At 33.0% G+C, this 25,112-nt stretch overlaps 1 protein-coding gene across 1 annotated transcript in view; it reads right to left on the reverse strand.

Annotated features, from left to right (window-relative positions):
* The window catches only part of ASCC3 (activating signal cointegrator 1 complex subunit 3), a 411,239-nt gene that overhangs the window by 303,333 nt on the left and 82,794 nt on the right, over window positions 1–25,112 (reverse strand). The window contains exons 5-10 of the mRNA XM_056818622.1: window positions 21,676–21,793; window positions 19,925–20,132; window positions 19,066–19,207; window positions 18,178–18,303; window positions 11,760–11,960; window positions 11,159–11,299 (exon numbers count right to left, since the gene is read on the reverse strand). Of these exons, the coding sequence (XP_056674600.1) occupies window positions 11,159–11,299; window positions 11,760–11,960; window positions 18,178–18,303; window positions 19,066–19,207; window positions 19,925–20,132; window positions 21,676–21,793 (936 nt within the window). The remainder of the gene's footprint in view (window positions 1–11,158; window positions 11,300–11,759; window positions 11,961–18,177; window positions 18,304–19,065; window positions 19,208–19,924; window positions 20,133–21,675; window positions 21,794–25,112) is intronic.

Below are 25,112 nucleotides of genomic sequence, written 5' to 3' on the forward strand. Positions count from 1 at the left end.
TGTGGTAAATGATTGTAATGGAATATTCTTATACTATAAGAAATGAACAAGAAGGATGATTTGGGGGAAAACCTATAAAGATTTACATGAACTGATGAAAAGTACAGTGAGCAGAACCAGAAAAACAATGTATATACAGTAACAGTAATGTTTTTAATGAACAATTTGTGAATGATCTAGTTAATCTGAAAAATAGATTGACCAAGGTTCATGAGGAAAAAATGCCATCCACCTCCAGAGAAAGAACTGATGGATTCTGAATGCAGTCCCAAATATACTTTTATTTCACTTTATTTCTCCTTTACTTTTTTTTTATTTGAAATCTCTTCCAAAAAATGACTAATATGGAAAAATGTTTTACATGATTGCACTTGCAAAATCTATATAAGATTGCTTACTGTATCAGGGACAGAGGAGGGGGGAGGAAAGAAGGAACAGAGAGAATGTGGAATTCAAATTTTTAAAAAGAATGTTAAAAAAATAAAAATAGTTCTCAAAAAAATCTGTAAGACAGTATCAAATATGTGTTCTGTCTTATTACTGAACAATTATAGCACTAACAAAATTAAAATCATATTTCTGATACTTATTACCTGAGCAATCTTAAGAAAAGTTATTTAATTTCTCCAAGTCTCATTTTCCCCATCTGAAAAATATGGTAATTAGAAGTAATATGCTCAACAACTTATTATAGCTTCAAATCTATGACCTTACTCTGACCAAAGCTAAACAATTGATAAGGAGCAAGAACTAGCAACATAACAAATATAAAAAATGAGTCTAATTTCTGTACAAAAATAATAATTTACCAAATAAATGGAGGTATGGCATGCATTTTGTTTTACTTTGAGGTTTAAGATTATCTCTATGTTGACATGACAAATAGATTTATGAAGGAAGTGTAACACATTCTTTCATATTTATTCCTTTCTCCAATGACAAGACCACTTAGTTGAGGCAGTCGTAATCTTCCAAAATGATCTAACTGCGACAATAGCCTCTTATTTAGACTCCAAACTTATGTTCTTTTTTTGCTCCCTTATTCATTTCTCAAAGTGCTAAAATTCTCCACCTAGAGATTGCATCAGACCATCCATAGTGCCTACTTTCAAAGCTGCAAGAACTCTCAGTAACATAGATACTCCTATACTAGGCACATGAAACCTTCCATAACCTGTTTATAAACCTAAATTTCCACATTTGTTTTATATCTGACCACTCCAAGAACTCTATATTATGACAAAGTAAACTGATTTTTATTTCTTGGACTTAAAATTCTATTTCTCATCTCCATGCCTTAGAAGTAATAAAAAATAACTCTCTACACTTCTTAAAGCCTATACCTCACTTCAAGGCTTATCTCATGTGACACTCCCCATTGAAATATTTTCCTGATCACTTCAGTTATTAGTGCCCTTTCCTGCCTACAATTACTTTATATTTTCTTTTCTATGTGTGCATTTTGTACACCCAGTAGAATGCAAGTTCCTTCAGAGCACAGAATAATTAATTTGAGGCTTTTTAGAAAAATTTACTAACCCTACATTTAATGAGAAGATTCAAGTCAACAAACATTTAGCAAGAATGTTAATAACTATGGGGGCAGCTAGGTGGCTCAGAGGATAGAAAGGTAGGTCTGGAGATTGGAGGTCCAAGGTTCAAATTTGGCCTCATATACTTCCTAGCTGGGTGACCCTGGGTAAGTTGCTTAACCCCAACTTCCTAGTTCTTACCATTCTTCTGCCCTGGAAAGAAGGTATGAGTTTAAAAAATTAATCATAATCATAATCATAATGTTAATAACTACTGTCCTGTATTCCTCTTTCTTACCTGTTCAAAAAAAAGAGTTTTACATATTCACATATATTTGCATTGAGTGCATCTTTGATGAAAAATAAATTAACAGAAATGATTCAGTCAGCTATATTCTGTAGCTTTGTGTATTTTTATGGTTCCACAACTGACTAAAAAGATTCAAAAAATATAAGATCCACTGTGCTTATTCTTGTTGGCATTTCATTTAGTAGAGCAAATAATTGCTTTAAAAGTTCTCCTACAAAAAAGTGTCTCCCATACTTAAGAAACTCTGTGAATGATATGAGATAACTTTATTCAGTTTCCAAGTGGAAAAGGAATTTCTTATAAATAATGAGGTTCTAAAGATGATTGGAGATTGCTAAATATAACCATATCACTGCACAATATCCTAAAAGATTTTATTTACTATCTCTCTCCAAACATTATAAAATGAGCTAGATGACGATTGCCCATTTCAAGAAATTCAGCTGTATGGACAATCTTTAGTCCATCAATATAGTCCCTCAATCTGGGTCAAGAATGGAACAACTTTAGGTAAGAGTAGGCTATAACATAATAATTTTGGAAGAAGCCACATAAAGAATACCTTCAAAGAGAAGTATGGCAAGAAAATAAAAGGGACAGGTTATATAGCAAGAGCTGCATACTGATGGACAACCAGAAAAACATGCAATTTGAAAATAAATAAAGGTTTCCAGAATACTGGTTTATCTCTACAGAGAAGTAAAGGGGATATACCATCAAGATATCCACAGAACAGAAGAGCATGGCTGGGCTAGAACCTACAACAGTGAAAAAAATGTACACATTAATGAAACTATGGATACATCCAGGGGTATACTGGAGCCAGCTGAAACCAACTCTAAAAGATGGTTATTAAATTTTCGGTGTGAACATATATATTCTTTGAGAATAAGTTATAGCTACAAATCAGGGTTTGATTTGTTATTTTGATGATTATCTAATTAATAATGCAGGCAGAATTTAAAAGTCTATCATGTGTATATCCATCCCATGACCCCAAGAGCTGCAGATTTACCAATAGATTGCTGGATATATCAAACAAAATATATCAATCAACATTTATTAAGCACCTACTACATGCCAAATGGGAATTGCTAGGCAATGAGGATACATATAAAAAACAAAGCAATGTCTTCTCTCAAGTATTTAAATTCCATTGGAGGAGGCATATATACTTATATAAGCACATATGACAGGATTTAGAGGAAGAATGGAAGGAAGTAAAAGATGTGAGCTTAGTGAAGGGTTCATATACATGACATTATCTGAGCTGAGTTTCTATGAGAAAAGGGGAAGAAGCAAGAACATTCTGGAAATGAAGGACAGTCAATAAAAACATCATTGATGTCAGAACAAAATTGTGATGTATGAAAAACAAATAAAGGCCAGTTTGGCTAGACTATAGAATATTGAAAGGAATGTTGAAAGTTATTAAAAATATCCCCAGTACATGTGACAATGTCTTATAAACAGTAATCATTTAATAAATGAATGATGAGTTGAGTAACTGGGATAAATATATTTAATTATGATTGCATTTAATTATATATGAAGTACAAGTTTTACTTTATATGTGTTCACAATATATATAAAAATCTGCATGTACTTCATAGTAATAAATTCCTCATTATACTTTTTATTTTTAGCTAACATTTAGTTTTAAATCTGTTGATTTTTTAAAATACAAACATATTGTATAAATTTGCTGAGTAATACTATACACCAAGGATTTTCTTAAAATAATATAATAACCACTGTCTTTACATTTATTTTAATCTCCTATGATTCAAATTTCTCAAACCTCAATTTCCTAAACAGGAAAAGATGATATGGGTTCCACTATCTCTCATCATTCACCCATCCTAACAAATCTTTTTCTTATATTAAAAAAAGTCAGTATGTAATACATGCATGGGCAGCTAGGTGGCACAGTAAATAGAGCCCAGTTCCACAGTCAGAAAGACTCATAATTTGACCTCAGACACTCACTAGCTATATGATCTTGGGAAAGTTTGTCTTTGCTACCTCATCTGTAAAATGAGCTAGAGAATAAAATGGCAAACAACTAGTATTTTTTGCCAAGAAAACCCCAAATAGGATCACAAAGTCAAACATGATTTAAAAAATTACTATAAATAACAAATATATATGTATATATGTGTGTGTGTGTGTGTGTGTGTGTGTGTGTGTGTGTGTGTGTATTCGAAACTTAAAAACCAGGTAATATGAAATCTGTTTTTGTTGCTTGATTTTAATTTGATTTCAGTAAGAGGCAAGAAAGGATGAGAAATATTTTGCACACACACTAAAAAAATTCAAGTGTGAGAAGTCTATTCTGATTGTCTCTTGAAGACAAAACTGGAACCCATGCCTGGAAGTTACAGAGAGGAATATTAAGCGTTTATATAAGGAATAACTTCCAAAACATTCAAGTTGTTCAAAAGTAGAAAAAGTTAAGTACAGCAAAACAAGGGGGGGGGGGGGGGGTCTTGTTTTGTTTATTTTTTAAATAATACGGGGAAAATGAGAGCAAAGTATCACTATTCCAAATGAATGGAATGATGATAACAGTAAAAAGGAGAAAGGAAGAACTCTCATTTTGCTCCTATAGTTTCAGTTTTGGCACCTTATCTTAGTACTACACCGAATGGAACAAGAATGGCTAATGGAAAATCAAATTCTAAGGTAAATAAAGAGATACAGACTTGCCTGAATTTGATGAGTTCAAAGAAGTCAAAAATAGATTACCTACAATTCTGGGATACTGAAAAAAACTGATCTGTGTAATGATTAAACTACTATCAATATTTTTTAAAGATTGAATGCTGAAATTGCTGCAGGAATGCTGAAGGACAAATGTTGTCCCCATCTTCCCTTTTCAAAAAAAAAAAGGAAAAGATTTAAATTTTTTTTAAAATAAAAACCACTAGAGAGAGATGTATGGTAGCCATTCAAAAAAGAAACTGATGATCTGAAAGAATGAGTATAGATTTACCATAAACAAGTCATGCCAGCCTTTTGCTCATGTCTTTTTTACAGATTTACTTGAATGAGAGACAGAGGAAAAAAAATGAATGTATAAGTGAATATTTATAAATGCTTGCTATGTGCAAAGCACTGTGCTAAATGCTAGAAATACAAGAGAAAAGCAGGAAAGACCCTAGCTCTCAAGGAATTCACATTTTAATGTATGTTTCAGCTTCAACTCACATGGAAAAGGATTCAGGTTCCTTGAGGTGAAATGACAAAGCAGGTGATACTTATTTTAATGCCATTTCTGCTAATAAAACCCCAACAGTTTCTCATATGAAACCATTTGACAATGCCAAGGACTCAAGAACTTTCATTTTTAGGTCTTCATTGGCTGTAGTAGGTAAGGAGGCAGGGTGGCTTCAGCATCTGCAGAAGCAGGTCCTTCATCTGAGGTCATTTCTGAGGATGACGCAAGCAGGGGTTGAGATGGAAATAGTGTTTGAGAGATGCTGTCATTACCACAGCAATTGGATTTACCTGGATAACTGATTAGCAGTTCATGTAAGGAAAGTAGGCCCCTTCACCTCAATGATTTTTTTCTCTCAATAGCAGTATGGATCAGTGTTACAGGGCAAGTGGTCTAAAGGACCCTGTTATTTCCAGGGCCCTTATGTACAGAGTGCTAGGATACTGTTATCAGAGACTGAGAAAACATAGAGGTCAATGATGGCCATGCGATAGAAGACTGATTACCTAGATATGACTAAAACATTTGAAAAAATTTGCCCACTGGACCATCAGGTCTCTAAAGTGGGAGCCTATACCACTAAAGTGCTAAGAAACAACCAAGGAGGTACAAAAACCACCAAAAGATGAGAGGGAACATTTATTAAGTGCCTATTACACATGTGCCAAGTATTTAACCTCTAATGGTAGCCATCTCAGGGTTTGGTTCCAACACAATTTGCTACTCTCCATCCATCATCATCATCTAACATTCTTCTATTATTTCAGACTTCTGGCCTTTTGTAGCAATGAAAGATTACCTCTCCCTTCTAACCAGGTATCTTCTTCTAAGGGCAATTAAAAGCTAAAAATATTAATATTAATAATAATTGACATTTATATAGTTCTTTAAAAGTTTGCAAAGTGCTTTATATATGTAAACATATTTGATCTTCACAACATCCTTCAAAGGCAGGTATTATTATCTTCATTTTACAGATGAAAAAACTGAAACAAAGAGGTAATGTGATTTGCTCAGGGTCATACAGCTAGTGCCCAAGTCAAGATTCAAATTCAAGTCTTCCTTACTCCAAAATTCTGTCCTCCAGGACTATGCCACCTACCTGTCAAAGAGGATCCAAGAACCTTTATAAACTATACAGATGTGAATGGTTAAGTTCCTCTTCCTTTCCCCTACCTGCTCCATCATCCACAGCATACCTACACGCTGCACCCTTCCCCTGCCCCATTACCTGGTGGCAGCTACAGACATCCTGGTTGGCTGGTTCTGAAACATTGGCCAGCATAGACTCTTATTCTCCATATCTAAATTTACCTATTTCTGTCCAACACATCACCATGCTTCTAGTCTCCCAAGTCCTCAAACTCTTTAGTATTCTTACTGAAATTGCTTTTTTTCAAAGTTACCAATGATCTCTTCCTTGTCTTCTTTTCTTGGCCCTTCCCCTTTTTTCACCTCTTTGAAGCATGTGACACTGCTGAACAGCCTTTCTCACTGGATACTTATAATATTAAACGTCAGAATTGAGATTTTTAAAATCCAAATGTGAAAATGTTCTCATCCCAAGTTTTAGTCAGTCAATACAAATTTATTAAGTGCCTTCTTTATGACAAGCACTGCACTAAGCACAGGGGTTCAAAGAAAGGCAAAAGATAGTCCCTGACTACAAGGAGCTCACAGTCTAAAGTGGGGTGAGGAAGTGAAAGGGATGAGATGAAATGCAAAAAAAATAAATTAATTAATAATAATAATAATAATAATAATAATAATAATAATGTATGAACACACTTGAACAAAGGTCAAACAAGAAAACAACCAACAGAAGAAAGGCAATAGAATTAAGAAAAATTGGGAAAGGCTTCCTATAAAAGGTGGGATTTTATCTGGGACTCTAAGGAAGTTGGGGAAGTCAGGAAATACAGATAGGAAGGGAGGAGATCATTACATGAAAGAAGGATATCCAGTGAAAATGCCTCAAGTTAAGGAGGGAGTATTTTGTTCAAGAAATATTCAATGGAAGACAGCTAGGTGGTTCAGTGGATTAAGATGGGAGGTCTTGGGTTCACATCTGGCCTCAGACACTTCCTAGCTGTGTGTCCCTGGGCAAGTCACTTAACCCCCACTGCCTAGCCTTTACCACTCTTCTGCCTTAGAACCAATACAAAGTATTGGTTTTAAGATGAAAGGTAAGGGTTTTCAAAAAAAGAAAGAGAGAGTGACAGAGACAGAGACAGAGAAAGAAACAAAGAAACATTCAATGGGGGGAAAGTATCTTATCAGGCATACAATTACTTATAAATTAACCAAAAGAGAATTTATTTTTAAATCCTTATCTTCCGTTTTAGAATCAATTCTATCTATTGGTTCTGAGGCAGAAGAGCAATAAGGGCTAGGCAATGGATGTTAAGTAACTTGACCAGGGTCACACAGCCAGGAAGAGTCTGAAGCCAGATTTGAACCGACTGACTCTTCATCTACTGAATCACCTAGATACCCCCTACAAATACTTTCAACCAATAATTTATCAAATAAGAAATTAGGGTGGAATTGCATAGTAGGAGTTCAGTCCTTCCAAAAGCTTTTTAGATTCACCTGAAGGTGACATCCTTGGGACTATAGAAACTATTTCAGTAATATAAACAAATACATCTTTCTACTATGTTCAACTATTATTTTGATTAATGGTTCTACCAAAGCACAATTTATTTGCCTTACATATTAATATGTTAAATGTTAATCTTATTTGAATATCAAAATACAAATTTATGAAATTTAAATTACTAATTTAGATAAAATTGTAAAGCTTAAAATAAATGAAAAATTATATAATTTAGGAGAAATCATTTTGGAACAATCAAGGGAATGATAAAACACAGCTATGAAAAGTATCTAAAATCAGATTATCTTTGTCATTCCTTAAACTAAACAAGATATTTTTCATAGAATTTGAGACTTAAAGGGACACTGGCAGCCAGGTAGTTCAATTCATATTAAGAAGGAAAATAATTTTCACAATTTACCACTAGCTTAGGCAGGCTGTTCCACTTACTGAAGCCTGTAATTGTGAAGTTTAAATCTGTCTTTTCATCTTTTATCAGTTACTTCAGGTTCTGCTCTTCTGGGACCAAACAGAACAACTGTAATCCTTCCACCATCAAAGTTTATTTAATACTTGAGAATAGTAATAATTATTCCTCAGAGTTATCTCTTTTCCATACTAAGCACACCTAGTTCTTTTAACTAATTCTCATGACACAGACTTTAGGCTCTTCACTATCCTGATCACTTTCTTCTACACCAGTTTAGACTCAGATTCTCATTACATTCTTTCAGGAGGTAACTAGTCTCTTTTAATTTATTTTGCCCTTGGGACCTAAAGCTATCTGGGCAGTTTTCCTTTACAATTTCCTGAAATATGATGTCTAGGATCTTTTTGTTGTTGTTGTTGTTGTTCATGGCTTTCAGGAAGTTCAATGATTCTTAATTATTTCTCCTTGTTCTACTTTCCAAATCAGTTAGTTTTTTCTATGAGGTAGTTCACATTTTCTTCTACTTTTTTTTTCATTCTTTTAACTGTGTTTCCTGATGTTTCATGGAGCCATTAGCTTCTACTAGACCAATGCCAATTTTTAAACATTTTCTTCAGTGAGGTTTTGTATCTCTCTTTTACCAAGCTGTTAATTCTCTATGCTTAATTTTTTGCACAGCTTTCATTCCTTTTCCCAATTCCCCCTCTTCTGCTCTTGATTTTTAGAATTATTCTTCGTGCCTTTTAAAAAATGTATTTCTGGAATTTTTTTTGAACACTTACCCTTCTATCTTAGAATTAATATTGTGTTTTGGTTCCAAAGCAGAAGAGCTATAAGGGCTAGGCAATGAGGGTTAAATAACTTGCCCAGGATCACACAGCTAGGAAATGTCTGAGTCTAAATTTGAACCCAAGATCTCCCATCTCTAGGCCTGGGTCTCAATTCACTGAGCCACCAACCAACCTGCCCCATCTTCTAGAAATTCTTGTTAAGTTAGTGTATAATTTGCAATTTTCCTTGAGGCCTTTCTTTCTAGATGTTTTAAGCTCATTTGTCATCTTCTATGTTTTTCTCTTGAATTTATCCATTAACATAGTTAACTTCTTATTATTGGATTCTTTTTTTGTTTGCTTGTTTTTCCAACCTTCTTTGGACTTCATATTAGTTTTGAACTTTGTCCATTTCTGGGAATGAGGAGGGAGAGGGAGAAATGAATACCTGACCTAAACTTCTGTCATTTTATGTTCTGCTGCTCTCAGAGTTCAGAGTGAGAATGTTAAGTTTTTAGTGCTTTCAAAGTAGTATAATCTGGGAAGAGGTCTATTTCTTGCTCCTAACACAGAAAAAGCCATTTTTCTCTCAACCACTCCTTTACAACCTGGAATTGCAACCCAAGACTTGATAATGGGGAACAGAACTGCCTTCTGGCATCTATTCTTGTTCCCCATGTTAATACATGAGTCCCTTAGGATTTCTATCCCTGGCACCTACTGCTTTGTTATATTCCTGGCTAGCTCACCTTTACCCTCTATTGTCCACACATTTTTCTCTCTAAGTTTACTTAGGCTGGAAAAATGACTCACCAGGACTTTATTTTTTCTTTTTTGGCTTTCCTGATAAGAATTGAATCTGGCACACTTTTTATATTGCAGAGGAGGAGCTAAAGAAAAATGCTCCAGTCTCAGTCTGTGCCCTCCCTCTGCCAATTCAATCTGTTTCAAAATTTTTTGGTTGAAGTATATGAAGAAAATCTGGTTTCACACTAATACATAGTTGGAAAATGGAGAAGTATCTTAATAGTCAAAACATTTTAGTAGAATTATGAAAATAGTTTTGATCTCATGGAGGCCCTTTTGACAATTCCCAATGGCCTACAGATTAGCTTCTATCACTATCCACCATTTTATATTTCTAAAGTTGATTATCTGTATATATTATTTCATTTTATTATGTTTGGGTCAATTTTTTAGCTCAAGAATTGGAAAACTGACTTGAGAACCAAATCTTCAAGGTATTAATAATTTTTGTATCTTTAAATACAATAGAACAGGCTTCAGGAAGGATTTGGTCCATCTGCTCTACCCTGTCAGGATTCTTCTACATTCTATCACCCAAAGTCTTTTTTATGTCATCTGGAAATCTGATTAGTATTCTAACATCTCCATTAAATTCACTGGTAAAAATATTAGATGGCCAAAAAAAAAATAGATGGCACAGGGCCAACCTCAGATCTTTGGGGTATTCCACTGGAAGCCTCTTATTACAATGACACCGAACCCTTAACAACTACTCTGTGTCTAGTCAGTTTTGAAAACTATCTGATTATATCATCTAATTAATATCTCGCCATAATCTCCACTATAATCTCATATATACTCCTCTTATCACTATTTCTTTTATGTTTCTTTCAGCATTTAGATGTAAATTATAACATTCAATACCTTACTTATGAATTTGCTCATATTTATCCTCTGGTTGCTTTCTACCTGTATTCCTTGGATTGAGTTAAGAGTGTAAACTCTTTGGAGGGAGGTTTTATCTTCTACTTATTTTCTAATGTTTATTGGATCTAATATGAGTTTACTTTTTCTAGTGAATGAATTAAAGTACAAAATTTCAACTCTTTTGGATGGAAATACTACTATTAAGCCCATAGGAAAATATTTAACATAGAAGTATCATCCTTCAAAACATTAAATATTTGCCTTTTCTGGTAATGATTCTGACTAGTCTCATACCAACAACTTTTTCTCTATTGCAAATAAAATTTTAAAAAAGAAATAATTTTAAAAAGCACAACTGGTCACTACAGATTAAAATGTGCCTTGGACACATACATTTGGAATTCAACAAAATGTTCAAGGTACAACAAAAATATAAGGTAGAATCTATATGGATAAGAAACAGTGAGAAAGTGTATCAGGCAGCTAACAGAAAATTACAAAAATTAATAACTTTTAAAAGCACTAACATATTTAGATATACCCGATTTATTTCATAGGTAACAATGTCACATTTATACAATAAAAAAGTGGCATCCTCTTTTAAAAACTTCATATTAACATACCTGTGTTCGCAAGATTTCACCTTTGGACAATTGCATGTCACCAGTCAGCTCTTTCACTGTAATGCTCAGTGGCTCCAGACGCTTACTAAAGTAATTTGTCATTTCAGCTGCCAAAGCCTTCATTGGAGCAACATATACTATCTGTATGAAAAGGACACAGTTTGATAAATGAGCTAAAGCCACAACATCATTTGTTTCTCAGCAACCAATACAAATCACAATTTATTGTGAAATATGATTCTAGGCACTTCAAGTGAAAAATCTTAATGGTGATATATGAAAAGTAGTTATCTTTGTTGGATAAGTGTGCAGCTGTTTAGAGGACAATGGATTTTGTTTATAGAGCCTCATCACTTTGAAAATTGGTTCTGCTTCAAAGCTAAATGTATTTTCATAGCTTTTCACATGGGTAATAAGGTTTTTCAGAACACAAATAGGGACAGGTTTAATCTCAATGAAGTAAATCAAGCAGCATTGTTTCTCTGACTTCGGCAAGTACAATATCCTTGAAAACTTCTGGAATTCATAAAATGTGCAAAACTGTATAATGGGTTTATCTTACATTTTTCAAAAGTTGTTCTGAGGTTCATTAATTTCCTACCTTAAATTCATCCTTTCTGATAACACCTTGTTGAACATGTTGTCGAATTTCATGCAAGACTGTAAGCATGGCAATGTTAGTCTTCCCAGCTCCAGTGGGTGCACAAATCAGCATGTTTTCATTTGTATTGTAGGCTGTCTCAAATACTATTGACTGGATTCGGTTGAGTTTTTTCACTCCCTTAAAAGCCAGCTGTCCAATCTGAATAAAGACATGACACCCACCCCTCAAAAAATCAGTATGATAATTTCAAGGATAGCACGACAGAATTAGACATACATACTGAATTCCAATTTGTCAACATATTGCTGCTTGCTCAGTCTATCAGTATTCTATTATATTTAGGTTGTGGTAGTGCACTTTAGATAGTTTGCAATTATGAAGCATTGCTCGATACATTTATGAATTGACTTTTGTTAAATTTGAAAACTCTGCAGTAGAATAATCTTGCTCCTAACATCCTTGTTAAAATTTCTCGTATAAGCACATCATTGGTGGGCTGAAGCAATGAGAAACTTAAGAAACAAACAAAAAAAATGGTCATATAAAGGACCATAAGGTGAAAACTGAATTGCAAAATTCTTAAAACTGTTCTTCTAAAATGGTCGCTTTTTCTTTTTGTTTTAGAAGAAAAGCATTCAAGTATAAAGCACAAAGTTATTAGCACATGACTTTTAAATTAAAGTAGTTCAGAAAGCTTAGAAAGTTAGCAAAATCTTTTGCAACTATTATGTATAATAATTTTATTATTAATTTTAAAAACTTTAATTTATTCCTCTTGATATTAAATTAAACAAAATGAAAATTTAGGAAAATGGTACAATGAAGGCAACTTTTAAAAATATTTCGAATTCAAAGATTTTTTTTAAGAACCAACTTTATAACATGCTACAATAAAGCAGTAAAAATATTCACAGTATTTCACAGTATCAGAGCAAATTAATGTTAAAGAAATCATAGAGAAAAATAGTGCTAAAGATACTCATGGTGACCCCAGATATTATTTCCTCCAAAAATATAACTTTCATAAGATCACTTATTAGTTGTGTAGTTAATGGCCAAGGAAAGAAAGGACATGGCATTAACAACAGGTGAGGAATATGCCACTAGACTCAATGTCCCATTTCACCACTTTGTTCATGTCATTCTACTTCAACTTCAACACTCCTCTATAGGATAAGATATTAATTCCATAGCCAGATATTTAAGGAACCAATATGACATGTTAAATACCTTCATATCATTATATCACTAAGTATTTCACAGATGATTTGAACCCAGGTTCCTGACTACAAAGCGAGCATTCTAATTCATTATATCAGGCAGCCTCTCACCTGCATAATAAATAATAAGCAACTTTAATCATTCAAAATCACTTTGCTTATAACAACCATGTGAACTATTATGTGCAAGTATTTTATCCCCAATTAAAATGAAGAAACTGAGACCCAATATGTTGATGTAACAGCCAAAGTTGGTTAATAAGGGTCCAAGTTAGATGCTCCTTGCATTATACTGTGCATTTTAAAATGGCTGTTAACCCTGGAAGACTATATCTCCCAGTGCAGGTTTGGGGCGGCTTCTCTAAAGAAGAGCCTTGCCTGGGTAAGAGCCTTTGGTCCTCACATACCTGCGGGAAATCTAATTTTCTTTAGCTTTCCAAACCTTTATTTTCCTGGCCAAAATAAACCTATCAAACTATTCTTGGAGTCTGGCTAGATTCAATTTAACTATCCCTAGCATAATTATAGTCTAAAAAGAAAATGTTGGTCAATTTCCCTATCGGGCTACTGGGAGCAGAAAGGGACCCCCCTCCCCCTGCTTCTTTCCTTTTCCCTACCATTTCCCTACATTTTCCCCATCAACATTATAATATCACATACCTCTATATAATTATAATTATATTTCTTTTGTTTGAGATGGTGTTTTATAAAATTATGACTTAAAGCAGCTGAATTTATGCAATGTTAAGAAAGCAAATTAAAAGACATAAAAATCACTATCCCACAGATACCTTTCTCATTAATCCATAACTGTGATCATCATGTAAAATCAACTGCACATTCCTGGTTCTTTCTGGTTCACCTCAGTATCTTCTGGATTTATTAAACTCCTATAAACTTTAGACTATTTTAATGTTAAAAGGCAATCTTGGAGCAGCTGGTGGCTCAGTAATTAAGAAAGTCGGGTGTAGAGACAGGAGGTCCTGGATTCAGATCTGACATCAGACACTTCCTAGCTGTGTGACTCTGGGAAAATAATTTAATCCCCACTGCATGGCCTTTACTGCTCTTCTGCTTGGAACCAATACTGACTATTAATTCTAAGATGGAAGAGAAGGGCTTAAAAAAATGTTCCTGTGGCCAATTTTTTTCAGCTGTCAACTCATCTCTTATCCCCATCCAATGTTTCATTCTACTTACATGAAAGGCTAATTAAAAGTTGGCCTTAGTTTTCTTTTTACCTTAAGAGATCTTGAATTATAATATTTCTCTACCCATACCCTTTCTTATGCAGGTAAAGTAAAAAGAAATAAAAACAATTTTTAAGGCATCATGTTGCCTCTGAGAACATGAAAAATTCCATGACTACTTTTTTTTTAAATTCTAACTTTATCAATAAATACTTCTGTGTCTTCATCTATTAGTGTGACAGACAGAAGTCATTCCCCCTTTAGATCATGCCACCTCTATTCTTTCCTTCATTCCTACCTCATCCCCACTGGAGAATTGAATTTGTCCCCTAGAAGCACCATAGGTTCTAAAATACAGAGTTTTCCCTAACCTTCCCAGATGCAAGCCTTCATCTGAAACTTTGCAACAATCTCTATTCCATACCAATGCACACATATTTCCTCATTAGCATTCTTTAGAAACTCTTTAAGAATACTGCTGATATGCATCAGATGAAGAAGTTTCTAGACAATGAGCCATTCCCCAGAGATGTCATTTTTACTAGTAAAGTGAAAAGTATAATACCTATCCCATTCATTCATTTATTCTCAACAAATATCTATTAAACAAATGTGCTAGACAAAATAAGATTATTATTTTATGTACTATTCAAAGACTGTCTTTTATTGGATATAAATCATCAGTCTTTGTAGTCTTTTATCATAATATGAACCATATAACTTTCACAAAGCTGATATTTGTTAAATATTCTGTGCAAATATATATATGCAAGATATATATATCTAGCTTGCAACCTCTGCTCAACACACACACATTATAATATAGTTCAGCTTCTGCCATAAAATTTTAAAATCTAAGTCATACTAAAGGCTACATACAGAAAGTGGTTCTCTCTTAAATGTGTGAATGTATTTTATTTTCAATAGCCAGACTATTACAAAAGGGATAATGGGCTTTCCATGGAGCAGGAGTTCTTCATCTCTTTTTTGTCAAAAAGGTTTTTGGCAGTCTGGTAAAATCTATGGAACTCTTCTCATAATAATGTTTTTAAAAGCATAAGATGAAATATATAGGCTATAACTGGTTTAAAAAGAAAATACTAAGTTATCAAGAATTTTTTCAAATAAGTCCACAGACCCTAGGTTAAGAATTCTTGCCAGATAAGACTGAACTATGATGATTTTAAGGTTGAATCATCTTGTTTAATATTTCCAGTGTAGGCACCCCTGCAGATTTATCATCTAAGATGTTTTGAACCTACTGAGTAACAAGTCAAAAATTCACTACCTCAGCTTGAATTCACCACCTCAACTTTCTAATATCATCCCTCTTCCATCTTAAGGTTGCTCCAATTTGGGGATTCCAGGATTTAGTACTGATTTAGGTTTGATTAAGATATGTTCTTCAAGATGATCTAGACCCATGTTGGCAAACCTATGGCACATGTGCTGGGGGGGGGGGGGGGGGGGCGGGACTGCTCCCCTCCCCCCATCTCTGCACACTTGAAGACATTCCTCACAAGACCCACTCCTCTGCCCAGCAGTCCAATGGTAGCACTTTCTTCCTCCCTCCCCTGACTGGGGTAAGGGGAAGGGCTCACATGTAGTGTGTAAGGGTTGCATTTTGGGCACTGGTCTCTAAAAGGTTTGCCATCACTGATCTAGACAAATCTCTCAATCATCATCCTTCTTGAACACAGTCAAACACTTTTTAGTCAATTCTCATATGAAAACTATTTTGCTTTCTTAATCATTATCTGTGTTTTTTTAAATGTGCCAGGAAGTTGCCAAAAAGGTACTCACTTACAATGATAAGAATTTCCTTGACAGAAATTACCAACAGCAAAGAAATCAAAGGCCCAGACCCTATCCTACAGGTCTCTTTTTTTATTACTAATTTCCTTAGGGGTATAATGCCCAACAGTGCAATCTCTGTATAGAAAGGCCATGGACATGTTAGCCATTTTATATAATTTTTATGATGTCAATCACATTCTAGTTATTTAACTGACACTCCAGCTATGTTCTATTGCACAAAAATCTAGTGAAATGCTATTGTTAGTTTTAACAACAATATTTTAGGTTCTTAAATATCTAAGAATTCTATATAACTATTAGTTGTTTTATTGATTGATGAAATGTTTTAAGATGAAATTATTACTGTATTGGTCAGACTAATTCAGATTATACCTTTTGTTCTTGCCTTTCTTTAAAATCTATGCAGCTATATATTTAAAAATGAAACAAACCTGCATAATTTATTTATTTAGATATTTTGTGCAGATGAAAAAATGACAAGTACTTTACTACTTTCAAGGGTTTAGAGAAAAAAAACTGTAAAAGTAATTTAGAAGACAGCAGTATACTGAAACCAAGATTAATTGTTAATACAAATGCCAGTCAAGTAACAGAAAATGGCATTCTTGTGAGAATTGACAAACAGAAAGTAGCTATTTTGCTCTCTATTTATTGACATAACTTGAAATGCAGCTATTTGTCACAAAGTGGCGCAAAGCTTTTTCTTCTAAAGGATAATCAACAAGAATGTTTGCAAAACAAATTAAAGAGTAATATCCATCAAGCTGAAGCTAGTTTACCTGCACAATACTTTGAAGGATGTTTTAAGAGTGTACTAACTATAACCATCTATATTACTATAACGATCAAAAAGTCAACTTGATGATATTAGTTTTTGAGGAATGAAATTAAATTCATTAAAAATATAAGACTTAGACATACATCATAAAAATTTTGATGTTTTATTATTTTTATTTTGACAATTAATTCTTCCCTGTAATTATTCTTATAAATAAAATATTTATGACAATACATATATTCAAGTTCTCATGGTACAATAATTACTCTTATACCTCTATTATCCTAGTATCATGGATCTATAGCTTGAAGGAAGCTTAGAAGTCCACTCCTCTTAAGCTAATCCTTTAATTTTATAGATAAGGAAACTGAGACCCAGAAGAAGTTAAAATAACTGTCACAGAGATAAACTGCAAAGCAGAAATTTAAGCTCAGGTGCCATGACTCCAAAATAAACACTACAAATTCACTGCTGAATGGACTGAATACATGAAAATACATGTTTTTTTTTTTAGAACAATTGATGTCTCCCTTATCTTATACTTTATAAGCTGATTTTTGTGGGTATTCAATATTTATTAAATTTTATCTCATCAGATTCAGCCCAATTTTCTAGACTGTTAGCTACTATGTAGCTCTTTCTCCTAGTTTTGTGGTATTTACTAATTTAATGAGCATACATAAATAATTTTGTGCAAACCCCTAATAAAAATATTAAGTTGCACAAGTTCAAACATATAACCCTGGAAGTATTTGTCTACAGATCTATTGCCAAAATAACATTTAATCATTACCAGGGTCTGGTCTCCAAACAGTTCTGAAATCTATTTAACTTCTAAATTGGCTAGTCCATATTTCTTCATTTCCACAAGAAGCTACTTTTATCAAAAGTTTGGCAAAACTCTAAGGAAACTATACACAGTATTCCATTCACCTACTAGTTTACAAATTTCAACATAAAAGGATATCAGGGTAATGCTATGACTTGTTCCCAATGAAGCCATACTGGCTTCTGTAATCATTACTTTCTTTTCTTGATGTTCACCAAGCATACCATTAATGATCCTTTCTAGGATTTTCCCACAGATCAAATCAAGCTCACTAGCCTATAGTTTGCATCCCTTGTTCTTTCATTTATTCCTTAAATAACATGGTTTTAAGGTACCTCACTTTTCTAATAGCATTCCTAAGATAAGTAGCTCATAATCAGACATTACATTTGATCTGATGAGCGTAAAGTACAGTAGGATAGTTACATCCCACAAAAGTACACCCATTCTTACTGATGCATAGCATTCATACATATTAGAAGTCTAATGGGAAAATATTTTAAATAATTTATAATGCATATCAATTTATTAGCAAAAGATTCTAGTGAATATCAATTATCCTATAAAATTTTTCACTCACCTCATCTAAATCTTTAATAAAAACTTCTTTTTCCTCAAAGCCTGGTGGCATGGGTTCACTGTGAGGAATTTTTACTTCTTCATACATCTTATTGTTCTCCCTTTGGATCCCTTCTGGTAAAAGCATCTATTAATATATATACATGTGTTTTTTAAGTTAAAATAAAATGGCTAAAATTAAAACACCTTAACAATTGCTTTGGTTTATATTCTAGTCTTATTTAAGATATTATGATGTTAAATAATTAAATTATTTAATAAATAATTTTTTTAAAGAGAAAATTTAAATAAAAAAAGAAGACTACTAAAATCTCAGTATAACACATGGGACCAAAGAAGGCAAAGAAAAACTTATGGTTGACTTTTGACTTCACAATTCAGAGTAGTATATTAATTAGCAGGAAAATTGATAAGGAAAATGGTTGAAGAAGGGAAACAACAAAAGATTTACATAATTTATGAGGAGTGAAAGAAGCCAAAAATTCCACTAGGGCATGTGGAGAAGCCAACATTCTTTTTATTTACTATAATATCACATAGTACTTTGTAAGAAATATATTAATAGATAAGAATTTCTTAAAGTAAAAGTACTTCATATATCTAAGTAGTAACATACTTCTCCAGCAGATCTTCTAACATATAACATATATCTCTTCTAACATATACATAACTATAGATGTGGGATAATGTGAAGTTATTGTCTACTATCAAAAATTAAATACAAACTTGGGGAATTATAAAAATGATTAAGTAAATACAACTAACTGCAATGGATCAATAAGCAAAAGTCAATGTGGTGAGAGGGGCAGAGGAAATAAAGAAAGAATCAGTATGTTCTTTATTAGGAAGAGAACCATTATTCAAAAAAGGTTATATACCAAACTCATACCTTTGCACCCCCAATGAATGCTGATGTTTTCATAGCTTCAGCATGGACATCATAAACATGTGGATAATGAATTTTTTCAATATCTGCATCTCTTTGTCTGTTCAGAACTGGCACACTACGAGCATTCAGAAGTGCTTGCTCTCTATAATAAAAAGGAAAAAATAAGGCCAGGTTGAAATTTGGACATTTCAACAAAATGAGCAACATATAACTGAGAAAACTAAAATAATTACTTCAGATATCTGCATTTCAAAAAAAAAAAAAGAAATTAAACTAAACTAAAGTGCCAATAAAGTGGCTAAAATTTATGAATAACCAAATATAAGATGGTAATACATTTTAGAGTCTATTTTTAGAGTAGCATCAGTCTAATACATAAGAACAATGTTCTTATTTATAGTTTTGTTTTCTTCACTGTGAGGAATATAAAAATATGAATTCTTTTTTAATGAGTCTCTATATTTTGAAAATCAAGAATTAAAATATGCTACAATTCTTAGGTACCAATGGCTAATGTGTATTCCCTTTTTTCTTCCTCTACCACTATATGACAACATATGAAACAGAATTCATTAATCTAAAGAACAAAACAATATCATTAATACATTTACTCCAAGCTTCATAAATATCAGGCTAATGGAGGTGTACCTCTAAAATCTCAATTTCAACTCTAATATGGATACAAGGAAGATTGTAACTGAACAGGCCACTGGATTCTTATCCCAAAAAGTTAGGTTTTCACTTTTAAAAAAATACCATATCTGGAGAAAAAATGTGAAGTCAGAAATATTTAAAATATTAAACTACAAGAAAAAGCATATAGAAACATACACAGTTATCAGCTTCTAGCATTTATTACCTTTGCATCCTCAACTCTTTAGGATCAAAACACATTAGTCCTTCTCCTACAACTTCTCCATCTTCTCCTGCTCTTTTTTCTCTTCTGGCAATTCGTTTTTCTTCTCGACGATACTGTTTCATTAACTGCTTTTCTTGTTCAGATTGAATAGTGACTTGACAACCATAATTAGGTTTAGCATTTTCTCCTGAAAATTTCTTACAATTGTCTACAAGAAAATTTACAAAAGCACATAAGGAATTTTTGAAATGTGTCTGACACATGCAGTTACTTATTTATGAAAGCAATTTCTTTATCTTCCCACCCCAAAATAAAAGTAGAATAAAATGTGAAGAAATTCATTACTTAAATTCAGCATTAGGAACACTAATAATTAGTAACTGCTCTCTGTCAAGAAGAGTTTTTCTAGATTCATGTAATGCAAGTTTACTTAATGATCACCATATGCTGACTGCCTATATATAAAAAAAGGCTTATAAAATGAACTTTAACAATTTGATTTTTTTCTTAGCCCTTCATAATTAAAACGTATTTGGGAAACTAATTTTCAGACATAAGAATTCTAAATGTTAATGTCTAATGTTTAAATTCTAAAAGTTAGTGACTACATTAAATTCTACTCAAACTATGTACAACACAACTTATTTAGTATCTGTAATCACATATTTTTGTTGAACCTATTCAATTTAACCTTCCCCTCCCCATTAATATTCTATAGAATTAATATTCTATAGAATTACTATTCAAAAACTACTATGAATAAATGAAACAAAAGAACAATAAGATAAAGAACATCTGATAAGAAGTGGTCAATGTACAATAAACAAATACAAATCCAAGTACAAGCAAATTAAGAAACATTGTATTGGAGAGTTGTATTTTGAAATCAATGGCTAAGAGTCAAATAATTGTTCTGCATTAACTTGTATGTCTCTCAGCAAGTGACAACATATATGGGCTTCAGTTTCTTCACTTGTAAAATGGGGATAATAAGAGAACATATCTCACAAGGGTAGTGTTCAAATGAGATAATATATATGCAATACTTCACAAACTTTTAAGTGTTACCAAAAAATCTAAACTATACTAAGTATTATAATAATACTTGCTGTTGTAACCTTTTAGCAAGTCATTAAAAATCTCTGGGTCTAGATTCAATTTTCTGTAAATATGAGGGATTTTTAGTTCTTTTGGACCTTTATGTCCCTTCCAGATTTGAACTAATACTATCTGGAACAAATTACATTATGCCACCTATCTTCCTTAATTATGTTTGATAAATAGTTTGTTCCTAAAGGGGAGGGAAAAGAAAGCTTTTTTGTGTTTTTTAAAAACAAAATAATTTAAAATGTTTTAAATTATTAAATTCCTCATGCCAAAAAGTGAGACTCAACAAACTGTCTTATCAGGGTTAGTTTTATACTGTCGGGTGATATAAAGTTGATAAGTCTTTACTCTGAAGGATAGGGATATCTAGACTAAAGCACTAAATAAGATACAGGAGAAAAATTTAAACACAAAATTGGATGGCAGAGAATGATCACTTTTCTTGTCATTCAATATGTCTCTCTCTCCAGACACCTTTCATGCCACAGAATTTACACCATGATCCTACAATGTAATATGACCAAAGGTGATAGAATTTAATTAAATGATAAATTACTATTTTCTGTAAAGGTTTTTATATTAGAGAATTTCTACTAACATTAAATATTTCATTTACATCAAAATAAACAGTGACATGACCTTACCTTGAAGAACTTGCAACTTATGGTCATTTGAAGACAGAAATCTATCCACAATTATAACTCTGTTTTGGAGAAGCTTCTCTATAAGTTCAAATCCTTCAGGTCCTAGCAGTTCAAATAACTACGAAAGAAGCAGATACACACATAAATATTCTTATTATGCAAAAAATTTTCAAAATCACAGTTCATATGCCTCAAAAGATACTAAGTTTGACTAGCTCATTCATACTCTGAAATTTTTTCAGTATACAGATATCAGAAATTATGTTTAAAATTATCAAGTTATTAAAAAGTGATATGCTTTAAGAAGTCTAATATTTAAAAAAGTATTTACATAACGAGGTATTCATTTTACAAAAACTCAATTTCCTCTCACACATATTTAACTTCATACATAGGCTTTAACTTACAAAATCTGGATTATAAATAGCTTTTAAGAAACTATAGAAAGGGATAAAAATAGTGAGAGGAAAGTATCACATTCTGGCTGTTACATACTATGTTACCTTGGGCAATTCATTTAACCCTCTGAAAAAGGAGGGAGGGACAGACATGATATTTGTAGAGTCAAAACCAAGTGGAAAAGCTGATGGAAAATTAAGCCCTCTATAAAGGAAGTCTTCGGAAAAAGTTCACTGATCCTCTCTCTGATCTTCCTATCAGAAGGGTTTACTTGTCAAGAATTTGAAATCTCTTGGGTAATTTATAATTTGTGGGTAAAATAGGCCAGAATATGTAAAATAGAGGGTTTGGGAAAATACAGACTATCTGTCATAAACACCTAATTTTCCTATCTTGCACATCTTATTCTTTGATTCATTCAGCAGAATTTTATTAAAATTTCTATTTTATGTGCCCTTTTTTGCCCTCAATCTAATTTGCTTTGAAACTAATCTATTATTGCCAAGGGCACCATCATCCTTACAGTGACGCAGGTGTAAAACTTTGGTGTCAGCCTCAACTACTTATACTTACTCTCTTACCCCACATACATCAATTGTCAAGTGTTGTCATTTATACATCCAGACATCTCTCATATAACTTTTCTTATCTCTACTTATGAAGACAATACCCTACACAATTCCATTACTCATTCTCTATTTCTTAGATTATTTCAATTACCTCCTAATGTCTCCCTTCCTAAAGCTTTCCACACAATCCATCCACAACACAGCCAACAAAATATTTTTTAAGTATAAATCTTAGCATGTCAGTCCTTGACAGTCAATACCAGAAAATGACAGGCTTTTATTGTTGGAAAACACATGTTAAAAGAAGCATTAACACTTTTCCAGCTAACATGCAGTTGAAACTTTACATGTGCTGTTTCACCCATTAGAATGTGATACTGTCTTACTTTTTTATCTATATCTCCAGGAATAGCACAGGTGCATTGTACATAATAGGCACTTAACAAATGGTTCGTTCATTCATTCAATATAAATTTCATCAGATATAATGAGGATTGCCTAAATGAAATATACAGTAGTACCATTTTCTTTTTACTACTAACATCCCACTTAAACGGTTCATAATTTAAGAGAATCATAAATGGAATTTACTTTGAAAACAAAAATCAGTAGTTTATAAATCCATGGTATTTAAATAGCAGTATAATCTTTATGTCAATAAAAGTCGAAACATAGAAGACATCAAAACATTTCAAGGACAATACACATATTTAACATTTGAAAAGGCCTTTCAGGGAAGCTAGGTGGCTTAGTGGAAGGAGAGTCAGTCCTAGAGTTGGGAGGTCGAAAGTTCAAATATGGCCTCAGACACTTACTAGCTGTGTGATCCTGGGTAAGTCACTTGACCCCCATTGCCTAGCCCTAACCACTCTTCTGCCAGGGAACCAATACAGAGTATTGATTCCATGAGTTTTTAAAAATAATAATAATAATACATTTTAAAAATAAATAAAAGGCCTTTCATTATTTCAATGCACTTTGTTAAAGATAAGCCAGAATAACTTTGCTTGGTTCTCTTTCATAGCTGCACTAGCCCAAATAAAGCAGGATACAGTAATATCTGTTACACATATATTATGTTGTACACATTTTTATGAATATAAAATGTTATACACATTTGAAAAAAACAAATTTTTCTACAATGCAAACAACACATTAAAGAAACACTTGTCAAAATGAAATATTTATGTGATATAACTTTAAAATGGCATTCTGCTCAAAATCTTTAATTACCTCAACTGCTTTTTCCTTTTTTTTTCCTTCAGATTCTTATGCTTAACCAGATCTACTCAAAGTTGAACAGGCTTAAGAAAAACTTTAAACTTTCACAGAAAATAAGTGCTTCACTCTGTCCCTTCTATCTTAAAGACAATACTGTACTTGCATAATGCTGCTCTAACCATAGCCAATGCTTTTAGAGAAATTTCTCAATTACAAAACTTAAAATATGCTCGAGATTTTTGAAAATTAATATTTAGCTGAGTTAACATATTTCATGTCAGTATAGAACCCAGATTTGATGGAAAAATAAACAGAAACTAAAGAGTTCCTTAAATCTGGACAAGAAAAGAACCAGAAGACAGGGGAAATCTATATTTACCTCAAACTCCATAACTACTATGTAATAATCAAAAATACGGCAAAAATGTCAATGTCAATTCAATTGGAAAATGACATGGGAACATTCAAAAAGGAATTTTGAAAAGAGCTTCAAGTTAATTGAAACAAATCCAACTATATCCTAATACAGAAAAAATTTTAAACCTTGATATTTGCTACGATCATCATGAACAATTTCATTTTCCACCTCAGGGCTGCCACTAGATTTGTCAAATGTACTTTTGTAAGAATTAAAATTAGATCTCAATAATAAAAATAGTATATTTTAGGAGATTTATTAATGATCATTAGAAATCAAGAAATAAAGAGGATACTCTGGAAAGGAAACTAGACTAACAGTTGGTGGGGGAAGAGGCAACTGGGAGTGGCAGTTGGGTCTTATGACTAGCACTTCCTTCCTGCCGGGTTTGACTTCCTTCCTGGTGTTAAAAGAGGGAGGATCTGGTTCAGCCCAGTCTGGTGTGGTGTGCCTCTTCTTGGTTCAGCCCGAAGATTCAGGCCCAATCACTTCTGAAGGTCAGACCTGTTCTTGTTTGCTTTCTGTCTACTGCTAAGATTCTGAATTAGACAACGCGAGGACTGATATAGAGTAGATGGGAGTGGGAGAAGCCCTTTGCCAGCCTCTAGGGCCTGGCCTCAGTTCTGAAGCTGAGAAAAAACTCCAATCCCAACTGGTTAATAAACTTTATATTATTTGAATTCACAGTCAGATAAGTGGACTATCTTTTCTGTGCATAGAGGGAGCTGACCATCATCAGTTCAGTCATTCAACGACAAACAGACCTTATTGGACCCCTGCTGCTTTCTCTCGGCAGGGGTCATCTCTCTCCTTTGCCTCACCGAGCAATA

Source organism: Monodelphis domestica, chromosome 2 (genome assembly GCF_027887165.1).
Source record: "Monodelphis domestica isolate mMonDom1 chromosome 2, mMonDom1.pri, whole genome shotgun sequence".
Classification (NCBI taxonomy): Eukaryota; Metazoa; Chordata; class Mammalia; order Didelphimorphia; family Didelphidae; genus Monodelphis; species Monodelphis domestica.